We start from the raw sequence: 18514 nt of genomic DNA, 5'->3' as shown, positions 1-18514 counted from the left end.
ATATATACTCTTGAACAATTTCATTGAAGTCAGCAGGATTTTTGTAAAATTTACTGTTTTAGCTCAAGTATAATTATATATAATTTGAACAAAATTACTTTATATGATGTGATTTGCTGCTGAAATTCCTTAAGAATATTATTAAGAATTATTTTCCTTTTAAAAGGAATGAAAACAAATACTACCCATTAAACTATAAAATAATAAATCTTGAGATAAAATATAAAATAATAAATCTTAAGAGATAGCATGCAAAATCGATTTTTCACAACATTTATCAGTTTCAAGAGATTACTAGCCTCCAGGGAAATATATTTTCATAAAAATGAATGTATGTAAGAATAAAGTTACAGAACAAATAAAATAATATGGTAAAATATTTCACTAAGACTAACATGTTATTATTTAGGAACTCAGAAAGCAATAAAATATTTACTAAGATAAAATTAACTACTTGTTAACTGAAGGGATGTATATGAAGGTGTATGCATTCAACCAGCTCAGGATTGGAATTACTATATAACAGTATTTTAGTGTAGATTCAAAATACAATGTGTGTTTTTTTTTTTTTTTTTTTGACAGGCAGAGTTAGTGAGAGAGAGAGACAGAGAGAAAGGTCTCCTTCCATTGGTTCACCCCCCCAAATGGCCACTATGGCTGGCGCGCTGTGCCGATCTGAAGCCAGGAGCCAGGTGCTTCCTCCCTATCTCCCATGCAGGTGACGGGCCTAAGCACTTGGGCCATCCTCCACTGCCTTCCGGGGCCATAGCAGAGAGCTGGAATGGAAGCGGAGCAGCCACGACAGAATCCGGCACTCCAACTGGGACTAGAACACAGGATGCCGGCGCCCCAGGCGGAGGATTAGCCAAGTGAGCTGTGGCGCCAGCACGAAGATCTTAAAAATGATAAATTCACAGAAAAATGTTAACAACAGAGTATCCAATATCTGAATCACTTGTACAGTGAAATACACAGCAATGATAAACCACTCCTTTTGGGGCCCAAGAAGAGTGTTTTAAACTTCTCTCATTGGTAGAAAGTGTTCCTTAATATTTGCAGTAGGATTATAGAATAGAGAATGTGCTTGAAAAGGCTTAGCCATTATAAGTTTCGGACTCATACTGACTTGGAACCAAATCCTATCTCAACCATAAAAGCACTGTGAGACGATAGACTTCTGTTCTTTGCACTTATTTTCAAACCAGGCATGATAACTGAAAAGCACTAAGGATTAAATGGGCTGATAACAAGAAAGAATGAAAAAATCATAGTGATTTTTCTTATTTATTTACTCATCCTTCTGATTAGTTTTCTCAAATGATATCAAGCAATATTTTGAAACACATATCCATTTTTAAAATGTGTTCATATATCACTACACAGATGTGATTTTCTGTCTTAGAAAATTTAATCAGTTAAATTATATAATTTAACGTTATGTCTAAGTTTCTAAAAATTATATGGCTGCACTGTAAGTAGAGATGTGTCTTGCCATTTTAACCATTCATACTACAATAAGCAGCAAGAGGAGCAGTTAAAACAAGGTTTTCTCCTCTCCAGCTGGATATATATCTATGCACTTTCTATGATTGAAGATACCCATAGTTTTCTTGGTTATGGTGCATTTATATAGCATCTTAGACTTTAGAGTACATTTTTAATTAATTGAGTTTGCCTAAATTATGATTTAGACTACATAACAGTTATAAATTTCATTCCTAGTTTTCAGACAACAATAGCACTAAATAGATGATCCTTTTACAAAAAGAACATCTATCTGTCATGGGCATTCTGACATTTGTCCACTTTGTGTCTAGGTTGAATTAATATAAAAGGCCAATTCATAAATCATAAAATATATGCATGAAACTGTATTTTCTTTAGTCATAGATAAAATAAATGTCAGTTGTGTCTGGTTTTACTACTGCAGGGATATAATTTTTGACATTGATTATACTACAAAAGTCTTTTCTAATAGAGAACACTTTTGATGTGTAGTAGAATATTTTATTGAATGTATATGCTGTTAATAGTTCCAATTTTGGGGCCGGTGCTGTGGTGTAGTAAGCTAAACCTCTTCCTGTTGGGCCAGCATCCCACATGGATGCCAGTTTGAGTACCGGCTGCTCCCCTTTGATCCAGCTCTTTACTGATGGCCTGGGAAAGCAGTGGTAGATGGCCTAAGTGCTTTGTACTCTGCACTGCATGGGAGACCAAGAAGAAGCTTCTGGCTCCTGGCTTTGGATCAGCCCAACTCCAGCTGTTGTGGCCATTTGGGGACTGAACCAGCGATGGAAGACGTTTCTTTCTGTCTCTCCCTCTCTTACTGTAACTCTGCCTCACAAATAAATAAATAAATAATTTAAAACATAGTTTCAATTTCTTCACATTTTCTAATTTTCCCTTGAAGTACCAGCTTTCTGCTAAAGTTCCCACTGTCCACTTCCTCTGCCTTTTATCTGCTAGGCTTATTTGCTTTAAAAAGATTAGTGTTCATTTCACTTCAACAAGTTTTCCAAATTCCTCCATCTTGTTGCAAATGACTGGGCACTATGAGAAACAGTGACTTGATCAGCTCTTGTCCTGACGGTCGATGTACAATGTAATACTTTATCCATTTTAGTATTTTTTTTTTGTTCTAGTACCATTGGTTGAACTCTGTAATTAACACACAATTATTCTTAGGTGTTTAAATTTTAACTGAAAAGTGATCCCTGTGAGGAATTTGGAAAACATTATGTTGAGTGAAATAAGCCAATCCCAAAGGGACAAATACCACTTGTTCTCCCTGATAGGTGACAACTAACTGAGCACCAAAAAGAAAAACCTGTTAAAGTGAAATGAACACCATGAGAAATGGTGACTTGATCAGCCCTCACCCTGACTGTTGATGAGTAGCTTAATATGTTATCCCTCTTAGTATTTTTGTTTGTTTGTTCTACTTAATACTTTTGGTTGAATACTGTAATCAATACACAATTCTTCTTAAGTGCTGAAACTTAACTGAAAAGTGATCACTGTTAAATATAAGAGTGCGAATAAGAGAGGGAAGAGATGTGCAATCTGGGACATGCTCAAGCTGACTTACCTCAAACAGTAGAGTTAGAAACATACCAGGGGATTCGAATTCAATCCCATCGAGGTGGCATGTACCAATGCCATCTCACTAGTCCCAGTGATCAATTTCTGTTCACAATTGATCATAATGATAGGACTAAGAACCAAAGGGATCACATAAACAAGAATAGTGTCTGCAAATACTAGCTATAGAATCAAAAAGGGAGAGAACGATCCAACATGGGAAGTGAGATACACAGCAGACCCATAGAATGGCAAATGTCCTAACAGCACTCTGGCCTCATAATCAGCCCTTAAGGCATGCGGATCCGGCTGAAATGCCCATGAGAGTATTTCAGGCATGGAAAGCCAAGACACTCTGGGGGAAAAAAAACCTAAATGAAAGATCTCTGCGAGTGAGATCCCAGTGGAAAGAACGGGTCATCAAAGAAGGAGGTACCTTTCTCTGAAGGGAGGAGAGAACTTCCACTTTGACCATGGCCTTGTCTAAAAATGATCAGAGTCAGTGAACTCAGGGGGCTTCCATAGCCTTGGCAACTCATGACAAGAGCCTAGGGTGATTACTGATGCCATAAACAAGAGTGTCAATTTGTTAAGTAAACAGCAGGAGTCACTGTGCACTTACTCCTCATGTAGGATCTTTGTCCTTAGTGTGCTGTACATTGAGATTTAATGCTATAACTAGTACTCAAACAGTATTTTTCACTTTATGTTTCTGTGTGGGAGCAAACTGTTGAAATCTTTACTTAATGTATGCTAAACTGATCTTCTGTATATAAAGAGAATCGAAAATGAATCCTCATGTGAATGGAAGGGGAGAGGGAGTGGATAAGGGGAGGGTTGCGGGTTGGAGGGACGTTATGGGGGGAAAGCCATTGTAATCCATATTCTGTACTTTGGAAATTTATATTCATTAAATAAAAGTTAAAAAAAAAGATTAGTGTTAATTTTAATATATTAAGGACCAACATAGTTCACAGAATTCCACTGGGATAGCATTGACTATTTACGGAAATTAAGATTACCTTTTGTCACATTTTGCAGTTGATGACTCTCTCTTCTTGCTGGAACTGTTTATAAGAAAAGCATTTATTAAAATGTGATTTTTTTAAGTAAATTTTCATGAAAACTCTGCCTCATTTTCATTCCAAACTTTAGGAACTCGGGTATAATTTATGAATTATAAATATTCTTCCAGATGATTTTCAAAAAAATCTGTCTTTGTCCAAATAATACATAGAGAAAGTAAGTATCATCAGTAAAGATTGTTTTGCATACATAAACAGATAAAAGATGAGTAGAATGAATGAATGCATTAAAATATATTGAAAAACAAGACATTCTGATTAATTGAATTCCAAATAAGCACAAAGGTCTTACTTTCTTGTTGACAATCATTCTGTTACATTTAAGAACATGTCTCTCTGATTCAACAGAATGCTAGTTAAGGCTTTACAAGACTTCCATTTAATTATACTGACATGAATAATTACTGTATTATATTGATAAATGAACCTGATTGGTAGAAGTGGGTTTGGAGGCAGCATTGTATAGTTTCTAACTTTTTGCTCCTCCAAGGCAAACAAAATAGACTTATTTGCATGACTGGCAGGCCCTCACTGCTTCCTGACACCAGCATTCCCACACATTCATCATTGTTTTAATCATGTTTAATAAATAAGCTTTTTATTTATAAAACATGTAAATAACTTTTGACTTAAAATATTTTTGGATTTGGGGATTTGTATTGTGTTACATTCTTTTAAAATTACCTTTCCCATTTAATATATATCACATTCTTTAATACATTGTGCTAAGATTTGAAATTAAAATCCTTAGTTAATACTTACAATTCAATAGTCATAGGAAAAGAATTCTGTGGTCTTGATTTAGAAATAGCAGGTAGAGTTTTCTAGGCTGTACATTCTTACTCCCATTAGATATTGGATAATAATGTGATGCCTACACCTTTTACATGGAGGAACTTCAATGAATTGTAAATCTAATGCATTCTGTAAAACCAGTATCCACTTTTTCATGAATTCATTTTAGTTCATATAATTAATATAATATATTTTACTCCTTTGTTTCTATGGCTAATTTGATGTGCATGTCTTAAAAATGTCATCTTTACCTTTAATTTCTTTTTCAGATTTTTCAATTTTCTTCTTTCCTATGGGAAAAAGAATAAGAAAATTGAAAAATTTTAGGAAACCTTATTTTCTTGCTTAATCTTAGAGTGCACAGTTGGGAATAATGCTTAATGTCATGATTGGAAATGAGTTCTGGGTTCCACCACTTGAAGATGTGGAGGAGGCGTCTCCCTATCATGAGTACATGCTCTCTACGCTGTGCTCATCCTGCTTATCTTCAGTCACCTGTGCAGCAGAACTTGCTCCCTCTTTCTTACATAATTTGAAGTGAAGCTAGAATAAGCCATGTGTTTATTAATAAGTTTACATTCGAAACAACATAAAAAACATCTAAATCTCCAATTTCTCACTTTAGGAAATAAATATTTGATTGTGCAGTGGATGCTCAAGAAATGAACTAATGAATGAAAGCAATAAAAGAGCTGTGTCATATGTCCAAGAGACATGGGGACATAATTTTCAAAAGTCTTGGTTGATTGATGATTGTATTCCATTATGTTTTTCAGACAACAGTGAGGAGTAAACCAATATTTAATAAGTGAAACCAAATATATGATGAAATTATGACATATATTATTCCATTTAATTCCTATAACAAGCCTTTTGAGAAGTCACTATGCCTGTTTTATAGATGAGAAAACCTGGAATTTGAGCAACTAAGGATTTTCTCTATATTACACAGCCGAATAGAGACCCAAATTCATTTGCTGTTAGTGCAGCTCTATGCTCTGGTATCCTCTGGGAAAGTAAATACTTACCTGATTCTGTGACTTCTGGCATTCCCTCTTTAGGGAAAAAATGAGTACAACAGAAAAAGTGGAAGAAACAAAGGACAGATTTTATTTCAGTAGCAGAAAATTCAATTCTATTTTCTGATATTTCTTACTAAAACAATAGACCCGTATACTCACATAGCAAAGAAACACACTCATAGTATTTACGAGCATTATAAATTGAAGTCTATTTTTGAAAATAGAACCTCTCTCCAAACTAATTTAAAATGTGAAACATAGTTGAATTAATCAGTTCTAAGTCCTTTGGTTGGTTTTCCTAATTACAAAATAAAAGTGATAAACCTATGTTATTTCAGCTTCAACTGGATTGTCATAGAAACATTCATGCATTGATCCACTGAATATTTATTAAAATGAATATCTATGAAGTGCTGTACTAAGTGTAATGGAAGTAGGGTGATGTGATGAGTTTGAAAAATACAACAAAAACAAACCCAAATCATAATAACTACATTCTGATGAGCAAAACAAGACAAAAATATTAGTCTTTAACCTAAGATACTGAACAACTAGCCTTTTTTGTTTCTTCATTGAATTACTCGAATAGTAACAGTTCTAAATATAAGGCAATTTATTAAATAAACATTTCCCTCACAAATTGATTCCATAATGTTCCATGAATAAAACTTTTCTGAAAGTTTAAGAACTATAGCTCTTACATATTCATGCTTTGTTGCAGGAGTTGCAGCAGAGAGGATTAAGCCACCACTGGCAATGCTGGCCTCATGTATCTGAGTGCTGGTTTGAGTCGCACCTGCTTCACAGCTTTCTGCTAATGTGCCTGGGAAGCCAGCAGAAGATGGCTCAAATGTTTGGGACCCTGACATTCATGTAGAAAACCAGGAGGGAATTCCTGACCTAGCCTGTGAACATTTGGGGAGTGAATCAGCAGATGGAAGATTCTCTCTTTCTCTCTCTCTCTGTCTCTCTCTCCCTCCCTCGTCCCCCTCTGCTCTATCTTGCTTGGCTCTACATATGTCACTCTGTTCTTCAAATAATAAATGGATAAATAAATAAAAAATCCTCTGAAAATTTACCAATATTTTCTATAAATCTGATACATTTATTCACCCATTGTTTATAACTTCTTTGGAGTTTTCTTCTAAATTCACAAAAAATCAATAAAATATTTTGTAATAATGAAAATAGGGAATAAATAATGTCTCATAACCCAAACACCATTTTCAAATTTCTTTATATTTCATGTAAACATTGTAATTCTGATTCCCAACCCTTAATTTTAGTACAGCTCTTTACATTAGTAGCTGTATTAAATACTCACTATACTAGAGGCTTTCTCCAACCAAAGGTAATTTATAATTTTTAATATTGGCATTGAATGTATTCAAAGGAAAATTATAGCTGCATTTTTAAAAGTTTCATAATATTATTAATAAATATGCTTAATGCTTGGCATTTAAAAACCTTAAATACAACTTTTATATACATTCTTAATTGAAATGCACATTTCTTTTTTTTGCAGAGTAAAGTCTAAGTTATATTTTAATAATATCAAATAAACAATTTCATTGTTCACTGTTGCACCTTTATTATTGTTTGAAACAAGTAACTGATTCTAAATTACTAAAAAAGGATTACTTCAGTGCCTTAAAGAAATAAAATAAAATGCAAGTGTATTAATGTTAAATAATGGGAAGCAGGGGCCAGCACTTAGGCACAGTAGGTTAATCCTCTGCCTGCGGCGTCAGCATCCCATATGGGTGTGAGTCCCGGCTGCTCCACTTCTAGTCCAGCTCTCTACTATGGCCTGGGAAAGCAGTAGAAGATGGCCCAAGTGCTTGGGCTCCTGCATCCACATGGTAGACCAGGAGAAGACACCTGGCTCCTGACTTTGGATTGGCGCAGCTCCAGACATTGCCGCCGTTTGGGGAGTGAACCTTCGGAAGGAAGACCTTAATCCCTGTCTCTCCCTCTCACTGTCTATAACTCTAACTCTCAAATAAAATAAATAATATCTTAAATAAATAATGGAAAGCAGTTTTGATATGCTCTGAATTCATGCTAGTCCACACAGTGACTATTAGAGAGATCTTCATACTTTGTTTATTCAATACATCCTAACAAACAACTGAAACATAATATAGAGATACAAATACTTTTTCCCCTCACAGCTATTAGTTATTATGATCAGTGCCTTAACTACATAGAAAATACAGAAGATATTTTAGGTTTCCTTTGGCTAGGCTAGTACAATGTAGTATACCTCATAGGTGTTGAATAAATATGTTATCAAGGATTAATGAATGGAATTGTTAGTGAATAAAATCACATAAAGAAGTAAAAATATTAACAGCTATTATACCAATATCATATCATACTTTTAAAATGTTGCTTACAATTTAAATAAATTATAAATTCCAAAAAATTAATGATAATATTGTTGAAATTCTAAAAGTATAACTTACTTGAAGTAGATTTTGGTTTGTCTAAACAGCAGGAAAGAGGAAAAAGAAATTGAGTCGTAATTTTGCATCTGTATGCAAGATGTAAGCCCTTATATTTCCTACTTACATTTTTTGTAGTATAACAGGAATAAAGCTAAACTTACTTTAAAATCAGCAACGGAGAATGCATTTCAAGGAATTTTAAAAAATATATGGGGTCAAGCCGGCACTGTGGTATAGCAGGTTAGGCCACTGCCTGCAGTCCTGGCATCCCATATGGGCGCCGGTTCATGTCCCGACTGCTCCATTTCTGATCCAGCTCTCTGCTATGGCCTGGGAAAACAGCAGAAGATGGCCCAAGTCCTTGGGCCCCTGCACATGTGTGTGTGAGACCTAGAGGAATCTCCTGCATCCTGGCTTCTGATTGGCACAGCTCCAGCTACTGTGGCCATCTGGGGAGTGAACCAGTGGGTGGAAGACCTCTCTCTCTCTCTCTCTCTCTCTCTCTGCCTCTCTGTAACTCTGCCTTTCAAACAGATAAATAAATCTTTTTTTAATTTTTAATTTTAATTTTTGACAGGCAGAGTTAGGGAGAGAGAGTCAAAGAGAGAGTTATACAGTGAGAGAGAGAAAGAGAGACAGAGAGAAAGGTCTCCTTCCTGTTGGTTCACCCCCCAAATGGCCACTAAGGCTGTGCTGATCCAAAGCCAGGAGCCAGGTGCTTCCTCCTGGTCTCCCATGCGGGTGCAGGGCCCAAGCACTTGGGCCATCCTCCACTGCCTTCCCCGGCCACAGCAGAGAGCTGGAATGGAAGAGGAGCAACCGGGACAGAATCTGGCACCCCACCCGTGACTAGAACCTGGTGTGCTGGCACCGCAGGCAGAGGATTAGCCAAGTGAGCCGCGGCGCCAGCCTAGATAAATAAATCTTTTAAAAAAATTATTTATCTATTTGAAAGGCAGTGACACACAGGGAAAGAGAGAGACGTGGAAGAGAGAGAGAGTAAGAGAGAGAGAAAGAGAGAAGCTTTCATTTGCTGTTTAACTTTCCAAATAGCAACAACATCCAGGTCTGGGCCAGTCCAAAGCCAGGAGCCTGGAACTGCATGCTGGTCTTCCACATAGGTGGCAGAGGACCAAGTACTTAGGCCATTTTCTGCTGCTTTCCCAGTTGCATTAACAAGAAACTGTTTTAGAAGCAGAGCACTATATAGGAATCCAAATCTGGCCCTCTGTTATGGGATTACAAAATCACAAGTGGTGGCTTAAACAGCTGTGCCACACACCAGCCCCTTAGGTAATTTTTAAGGCATACTCCCAATGAATTATCCCAAATAACTGCTGGAAAAGTTAAAAGTGTAAAAATTTCTTGGTTTCTTTATCCCTGAGACAATACGACTTTTTTTTTTTTTTAATTGTTGATTTGTCTACTATTTGAGATGGAGAGAGGGAGAGAGAGTGTAACCATTTACTGGCTCACTCCCCAGATGTCTGCCACATCCAGGGCTTAGACTGAAACTGGGAGCTGCAAACTCAATCCAGGTCTCCCACAGGGGAGGAGGAACTCAACTACTTGAAGGATCATTGCTCCCTCTATGATTTGAAATAGCAGGAAGCTGGAATTAGGAGCCAGAGCTGAGTGTTGAATCCAGGCACTTGGATATGGAATGCAGCCTCTTATAAGTTGTGTTTTCAAGGTAATTTAAAATAACTGATTACCTACTATGTGTTATTAGATATTCTTGGAATGAGACCCAGTAGAATAAAGGAAGGTAACATATTTTTTCAGTTAGTCTCATATATGCTGTAGATTTGAATCATGTGATGTTTTTGATTCAGCAGTCCGATTACCAGGTATATATAAAAGGGAAATTAAATCCCTCTGTCAAAAAGAATCTGCATGCCCATGTTTACTGTTGCACTATTCACAACAGCCAAGAATTAGAAGCAACTCAAGTGTCTAACTATTGATGAATGGATAAGGAAAACACAGTATATTTACACAATGTGTCCTGTTAAGCCACTGTCATTCACAATATGGATGGAACTGGGTCATTATTTTAAGTGAAGCAAGTCAAGCACAGAAAAACAACTAGTGCAACATCTTATTCAAGTGTGACATCAAAAATGTCAATATGATAGAAATTAAGAGCATAATGGTGGTTACCAGAAGCTAGGGAGAGGGACACTTAGAGTAGGGGGAGAAGGAATAAGGAAAGGTTGATTAATGAGTACAAAATTATAATTAAGTAGAAATAAGAAGTTGTGTTCTTTTGCACAGCATGGTGACTATAGATAATGATACTGCACTGCATTTTTTTTTTTCTCTAACACACACAAAAAGACTAGAAATTTAAGATTTTGAGTGCTTTACCACAAGGAAATGTGAAATGTTTGAGGAGATAGATATGTTTGCCCTGAGTTAATATTACAAGATACCCATAACCATTAAAACATTATGAGGTACTCCACAAATATGTACAATTCTTTTGGGTCATTTTAAAAAATAGTTAAAACAGAACAGTATTGTAAAAGAATTGAACTATCTATAATAGGATCATATAACTTCTGTTTTAAGAATATAGATCAAGGTAAAATTCCTAATTTGTGAAATTTAACATGTATAATTTGAAGGGATATTTAAAAATATCAACAGTAAATCAACTTCATCATTATGATAAATGATATTAATATTGACTATAGTGAAATATTGAGTATTTTGGAAGGGCCTTATGAATAATGAAAGCAAATCTAATTTGCTAATTTTTCTTTATTATAGTAACATGTTTGCTGATTCATGTTTAATTGATAACAGTACCACAACCCTAATGTCAGACAAAGCAAATTGTACTACACAACCAAAAGTCTAGACATAACAGGAAGACAAAATGAAAAAGATTTGTATGTGTTGCTTTTATTTCTAGATTTCATAAAAATAGTGAATTAATATGGAATATAAAACAAAAAGGGTCAACATACCTGTTTTTATGGATGGAGGTTCTTTTTCTTGATGCTCAGCTTTTTCTAGAAAGAGAAATCAAAATTCACTAGCAATCTGTGGATTTTAATGCTCCAAAGTATTTCTTATTTATATATTTGCAGTTAATCTTCAATTTACGTAGAAGGCATGACCCAAAGTTAGTTTTGTGTCACTTAAACAAAGAAATCAAAATGCCTTAGAAACACATGAAAGCAAAGTTAGGTTCATTTTCAGGACATCCAGTAAAAGACTTCCTTCTGAATAAAGCTGTAAGACAGTACTGGAGTGTTAGCCATGTGTTAGTTCTTTCTGATGACCTCCAAGTTGGCTCTAAAGAACTGTTTTCGATGTTTACTTGTCCTTTCTTTACCTCACTCCTGAATTTAGAGATTTTCTAAAATAACTACTATTTTGCCTGAATATTATACACCAGCAGTGAAGTTGGTAGGAAGGTATGGGGCTCTGAGTGTCCTGAAACTAAATCGAGTATTTGTAAATTGTACAATGACAGCATTCAAGAATAAACTTCCATGAACTAAATTTGCATAAAGTTGATATTGAATAAGTCTTCAAATTACAAGAAAATTAAAAAGCCAATATTGTAGCTGTTAACCTGTCAAAACTGAGCTATAAAAGCATAATAAATATAGGTGAAAATAATTATATTAAAGATGGCATGGGGCTGGCGCTATTGCATAGCGGGTAAAGCTGCCGACTGCAGTGCCAACATCCCAAGTGGGCCCCGTTTGACTCCCGGCTGCTCCACTTCCAATCAAGCTCTCTGCTATGGCCTGGAAAAGCAGTAGAAGGTGGCTCAAATTCTTGGGCCCTTGCACCTGCGTGGGAGACCCAGAAGAAACTCCTGGCTCCTGGCTTCAGATCAGCGCAACTCTGGCTATTGCGGCCAATTGGGGAGTGAATCAGCAGATGGAAGACCTCTCTCTCTCTCTCTGCCTTTCCTTCTCTCTGTGTGTAACTCCGACTTTCAAATTAATAAATAAATCTTTCAAAAAATGATATGTCACAGGTTTTGAGTTGTGAATATGTTCTGGTTAACTTCCATATATTTGTACCACATCTCCTGAGCCACTTATCTGATCTCCACACTCATCTTCCAAGTTCGTCTTTAGAATTCAGCAATCCATTTTTCATAGAGAAGCCTGAATATATTTGACCAACAGACACTCATGTCTTTATCTAGGTTTGTGTTTCACATGTACATCTTTCATAACCAACATCTCAGTTTTGACATGACATCAGACACATTTACCACCTAGATTATAATGGGCAAATGTTCATGCTTTCATGAACCCAATAGTCGCCTTTAAACTCTTTACCACTATAATCTCTTCTTCACATCTGTACAGTGAAATAGATGATTTTTAACCTGTAAACTCATGAGGAAATTCCATTACTACTATAAAAGACACATGGCAAAATGTTTATGGTTTTATGTATTTCTAAATGCCAATATCTACCTATAGTATTATTAATACAACCTAGAGCAAGCAAATCAAAAATATGGTGCGTAACATTGACAGTTTTATATCATTTCATTTTTCTTTGTTATGTATTATGTATGTTTAAAAGATTTACAAACAATCTTCTTATAGATATTTTATAGTATATATATGCACATGTACATTTAATGTTAATAACTAATGCAACATCCAGAAATTTCATCTGTATAATTAAAATGAATCATGAGTTAGTAGTGAAAGACAATAATGTTAAATAAAAGCCATAGTAATAATATCAATTTATCACATATAGAAACAATTTGATCACAGGGCACATTAAAGAGAACACGTTAAAAAGCATGCAAATTTTTAAAGTTGAAATGGCTGTGTCCTGGTTTTTAATCTTCTCATCTCTTACTTGCTGGTTTTGGCTTGACTGTGGAGAGTTGAGGGAGATAGTATATTAATGAGCAAAACCATGGAAAAAACAATTCCTTATCACTTGTATTTATTTATTGTTAGTTTATTTTCTTAACATTTTTTCTCTGAACAGTACTATTTCACTGTCAACAAACATATTAATCATACTGTTGAGTGGTAAACTATTAAATGTGACAAGATATGTGAAAGCCACATAATATTTAAAACATACACATATATGGGACACAAATACATTCATGTACTTTCTTCATAATCCTCAGATATCCACACAACTGAAAGAAATACCCAAGGTATCTCTAATTCTTCATTCACTGAATGTTGCAAATTATAGCAATGCTTACTAAAATTATGAATTTATTTAACAATTTATATAGAATATATAGAATACAATAGTCATTTGAGGTGATGTGAAAATAACCACATGAGGGTTCTTTCTTTCTCATAAAATAATAGTTTATTCTGTTAAGAAATGATATTTAGAGACTGGCTACGTGACCTCATCAGTGGAAAAATGCTTCACATGCTTTTTCTTTGGAATAATCTGATTTAGAGCTGACTTTTTTTAATGGCCAAGGTGGCTAGAATATTCAACTTGAACTGAATAGAAGCAATTCATTGTTTTGATATATCAATCAAGTTGAAGACTTAGGAATTTTCCCTCTTCTTCTATGAAAGACCATAGAATCACAAAAGAGTGTATCTCATTTTTATTTTCCTTCTTTGAAAGGAAATTATTCTAGTCAATTTATAAACGAATGACAGAAATCTTAAAAGTTTCATTATTTTGATATTGGAGGAAATGTAGTTTGAAAACAAGATATGAGAACTTGATAATAATGTTTATGAGTACTTGATAATCAATGCATTACATGAATTCCCTCACGAAACACAAGCTTGGATCATTCACACAGTTTAAAAAAAAGCTATACTATTCCAGTTTTTAAATTATTTTTAATAGTAAATTTACTGATTATAGTTATAGTTGTACAATTACAAAAATTCAGAATCCTAAAATGTATAGCACTAAATGGTTAAACACTTCAGTGAAAATATATGTATGTATGCACATACATAAAACTAACACACAGAAGAAAAACATGAAATACTTTACTTACCATGTTTTTCTGTTGTGACAGCTTTTACCTGCTTTAGAACTTTTTCTTCTGTGTTGGGAAGAAATGGTAACACAAGTAGAAATTTTGAATACGTAAGTACAAACTGGTGATCTATTTTAATCTTAATATTTTGTGTTCCTTTTGAAATAACACCAGTTATGAGAAAACCTTATCTATTTCCTCAATGAAACAGCAAATAATATTTTCTACTTAAATTGAATAGGAACAGCCCCCAAAAATGTGTTCAGTCAAAATGTCCTTTACATCTGTCTTGCTACAAGTTTTTGCTACTCTAAATTGTCCCTTAATTTTGATACAAAACTATCCTTGCCTTCACTTTAGTTTTCTTTATTCATTCACAGACATGTCAACTTATAAAATGTGTGTCCCTTTTCATTATTAAATTAGAAAAAAAGCAATTTTTTATCTGACCTGTGCAGATATTTCCTTCCTTATTTTCCGTACTCAGAATTAGCTGGGGAACACAAATACCCCATGGTACAAAGATGAAAGCGGGCAAATGTGGCAAATGTATGGGATGTCCTTTTCCCTCTATGGTGTTACACTGTTCAAGATTTGTTTTTAAGATTTATTGTTATTTGAAAGGCAGAGTCAAACAGAGAAAAAGGGAAAGATGGATCTTCAATCTGCTAGTTCACCCCTCAAATGATCACAATGGCTGGGGGTGGGCCATATTGAAGCCAGGAGCCAGGAATTCTTCCGGGTCTCCCACATGGGTGCAGGGATCCAAGCAATTGGGACATCTGCAGCTGCTTTCCCAGGCACATTTGCAGGTAGCTGGATTGGAAGTGGAGTGGTAGGATTTCAAAATGGCGCCCATATGGGATATTGGTGCTGCAGGCAGTGGCTTTACCAGCTAAGCCACAGTGTAGTTCCCAGTCCAAGAAATTTGAGTAAAAGCAAAGATATTATTATAGCCAGCGCCGTTGCTCAACAGGCTAATCCTCCGCCTTGTGGCGTTGACACACCGGGTTCTAGTCCCGGTTGGGGCGCCGGATTCTGTCCCGGTTGCCCCTCTTCCAGGACAGCTCTCTGCTGTGGCCAGGGAGTGCAGTGGAGGATGGCCCAAGTGCTTGGGCCCTGCACCCCATGGGAGACCAGGAGAAGCACCTGGCTCCTGGCTTCGGATCAGCGCGATGCGCCGGCCGCAGCACGCTGGCCGCGGCAGCCATTGGAGGGTGAACCAACGGCAAAGGAAGACCTTTCTCTCTGTTTCTCTCTCTCTCACTGTCCACTCTGCCTGTCAAAAAAAAATTATTATAATGACCCTGTATAAAGTTAAAACTTCCAAATATTCAGTATTTGGGATGAAATGGCTGGGCAAATACCCTTATTAGAAATTTTCATTGAGTAACAGAAATTAAAGAACATGGAAGATGTAACAGCAATAAAACGAAATAGTGGCTAAAAGACAGTGCATTTGACATATACTTAGAGACTAAATTCTTACTTCCTATAATTTACCTTAAAATGGCTATCATTTGGATACCAGAAAATATCTGAGCTTCATTATTGGTTTAAAGAAGTTCTAAATGTTTTTCTAATGCTTTGCTGATGTTAATACAGACAGCTATTCTCAGCTCCAGATACTCCAATCCTACTTTCAGTGTCCCTGTGTTTTCCAGTGTTGATGTCTCACATATATTATAGCACAGACAAAGTAAATCAAACTGACTCAAACCTATCACATACTTATTTCTAAACTATGAGATATTAAAAATGTAAGCAGAAGATGCTCTATCATTTATGTAAACAAAATGTATTTTAAGTTTTTACAAGATTCAATTAGCTTAAATTGAAAACATTTATATTGATAAATAAAAAAACAATAACCTGTTTTGTAAATTCTGTATCTTTTTTTACAAGCAAAATATACCAATTGATCTTTATTTTCTCCTAAATGTGTGAATGGAAATAAAAGGAAAAGAAAGGGAGGTAAGGATGGAGAAAAGAAAGTGGGAAGAAATGAATTAGTGTTGATTTTCTAAACATCCTTGGGTTTGGGGAAGTTTGAAATGATTACATTTGAATGAGTCGATCTGAATTGCGGTAAGCTTTCTGGAAATGTCTTATGATTATCGGAACAGAAGAAAGCAAAATGCACAGGCCTATCCATGGTCTTTGTAAAGCTATTTTATTGAAGAGCAGGATGACTAGCTGTCTAGTTACAGCTGACTGACTAAATTCTTAATGTACTCCTGAGGAGCACTTGTTTTCATACTTACTACTTGTTGAATTCTTTATTTAGTAGAGGGTTAAGCTTTGGAATATAAAGTAAATTGAAAGCATGTCATCACAAAAATTAAAAGAAAAATAAAAGAGTGAGGAGGGTGAATGGAGGTGAGAGTGGGGTGGGAAGTATAATTATGTTTTTAAAGCTGTATATATGAAATACATGAAATGTGTTCCCCTTCCATAAATAAATAATTTTAAAATATTGGGAAATGATTAAACTTGGGAGTGTTCCAGCAGCTGATGACTCAAGGCAGATTTGCCTCAAATAACTTTAGACTTGAATCTGAACCCTTCCTTCTGCTTCAACTAGAACACTGAGAGATGATTTGATTTTACAAATACCATCTAAAAATACCTGGTTTGCCATGCAAAGCAGTCTTTTCGGGTTTCATTATGTCTTGTTCTGAAAACAATACAAAGAAAGTCTTTTCAGGGATACAGGAGCTTTATAAATTTATTAAATAGAAAATAAATACAAGATCTGAGCCAATATGCTCATGAGAGAAAATATGTCTATATTTTCAAGAGAGTCTATTTTATATGAAAAACAGAAATATTTTGGCTCATGAAAACAATACGTCAAGAAATCCAATTATGTTTAAATAACTGTAATTATGTTTAAATAACAGTAATGGCAAAAGCTTAGGCAATATAATATAAAGAATAAATATAACAGCTTAAATTTAAAATATAGAATTTTAAAAACATTCCTTATTTTTTCAGAAAAATGCATAGGAATGAAACATACATCTTGTGGTATGATTGTTGTTTATAGCCCTTGTTTATACTCCTGTGAAATTGTGATCTTCCTACTTTTTACTTGTTGAATATTATGGTTAGTGTTAAATTAAACCTGTGATCATAGAATGGACTGAAATTATGTCTTTGCAAAAATTAAAGAAAAAAATATCCAGTGTTGTAAAATCATATTAAGCAAAGGATTAGAAAAATGAGGAGGGGAATGGAGAGAAGGATAGGGAAGGTAGAGAAGTGTGGCTGTCTTCTCAGAACCGTACCGATGAAATACATGAAACTGGTTCTCTTTATGCTAACAAAAACCAATTTTTCTTATAAGTTTCTATGTAAGCATTATAGATAAAACTAATAAATATATGCTATCTATTTAAGCTTTTTCACACAAAACTAAATAGGTTAAATAAATTTTAAATTAAATTACTTGAAAAACCATAGTATTTAATTATAACGAATATGAAATTTAATTTCAAATGGTACCTATTTTTATATAGTACAGGGAGGGATTCTGGAATAAAAATCAGGGAAAATGTGAATTGCTTATATCTAGCAAAGTATAATTGACTGGACCAAATAGATATAAACAAGAAAATAAATAATATAATCATACATGGGTATATATGAACATTGTGTTGTTATAAACATATTATTTACAATAAAAACTAGAATTAAGCTCATAATCAATGGTTGGACCAGGTATGGTAAAAATTGAATGTATAAGATTATAACGCATATATACATGAATTTGGAATTTTGAAATTGTTAATATTGAAATATCTTTGTATGTTTTATAATGAAGAAATATCCTCCACAGAGCCTGATTTTTCTTTTTAACTTGCTTCAAGTCAATATTTCATTGGTACCGTAGCTAAAACTTAAACACTAAATAGCAATGTCAACTTGGAAAAGTCATTTTTCTTCTTTTTTTTTTTTAAGATCAATCATGTTTTTATAAAATGATAGAGTTAGTCTGGGACAATCCATGAAAGCTTTTAGGGTTTGGAGCAAATCAGATATGGGTGGAAATCTAAGCTCTAACATTTATTAGCCTGAAAATCTTGAAAAAGTAATTAGTTTTCT

General features: G+C 34.7%; 1 protein-coding gene across 1 annotated transcript in view; it reads right to left on the bottom strand.

Moving 5' to 3' along the window:
- TRDN (triadin) overlaps positions 1 to 18514 on the bottom strand; it is a gene marked incomplete at its 5' end in the record, with an annotated part of 426652 nt that overhangs the window by 33953 nt on the left and 374185 nt on the right. Inside the window, 8 exon segments of the mRNA NM_001082743.1 lie at positions 4104 to 4148; positions 5213 to 5251; positions 5990 to 6016; positions 8452 to 8472; positions 11409 to 11453; positions 13288 to 13305; positions 14426 to 14473; positions 17037 to 17084. Of these exon segments, the coding sequence (NP_001076212.1) occupies positions 4104 to 4148; positions 5213 to 5251; positions 5990 to 6016; positions 8452 to 8472; positions 11409 to 11453; positions 13288 to 13305; positions 14426 to 14473; positions 17037 to 17084 (291 nt within the window).

This window comes from Oryctolagus cuniculus, chromosome 5, assembly GCF_051225735.1.
Source record: "Oryctolagus cuniculus isolate XC-2025 breed Fujian yellow rabbit chromosome 5, ASM5122573v1, whole genome shotgun sequence".
NCBI classification, from domain to species: domain Eukaryota; kingdom Metazoa; phylum Chordata; class Mammalia; order Lagomorpha; family Leporidae; genus Oryctolagus; species Oryctolagus cuniculus.
The sequence above is the reverse complement of the archived record's forward strand: the minus strand, read 5'-3'. Positions and strand labels throughout refer to the sequence as shown.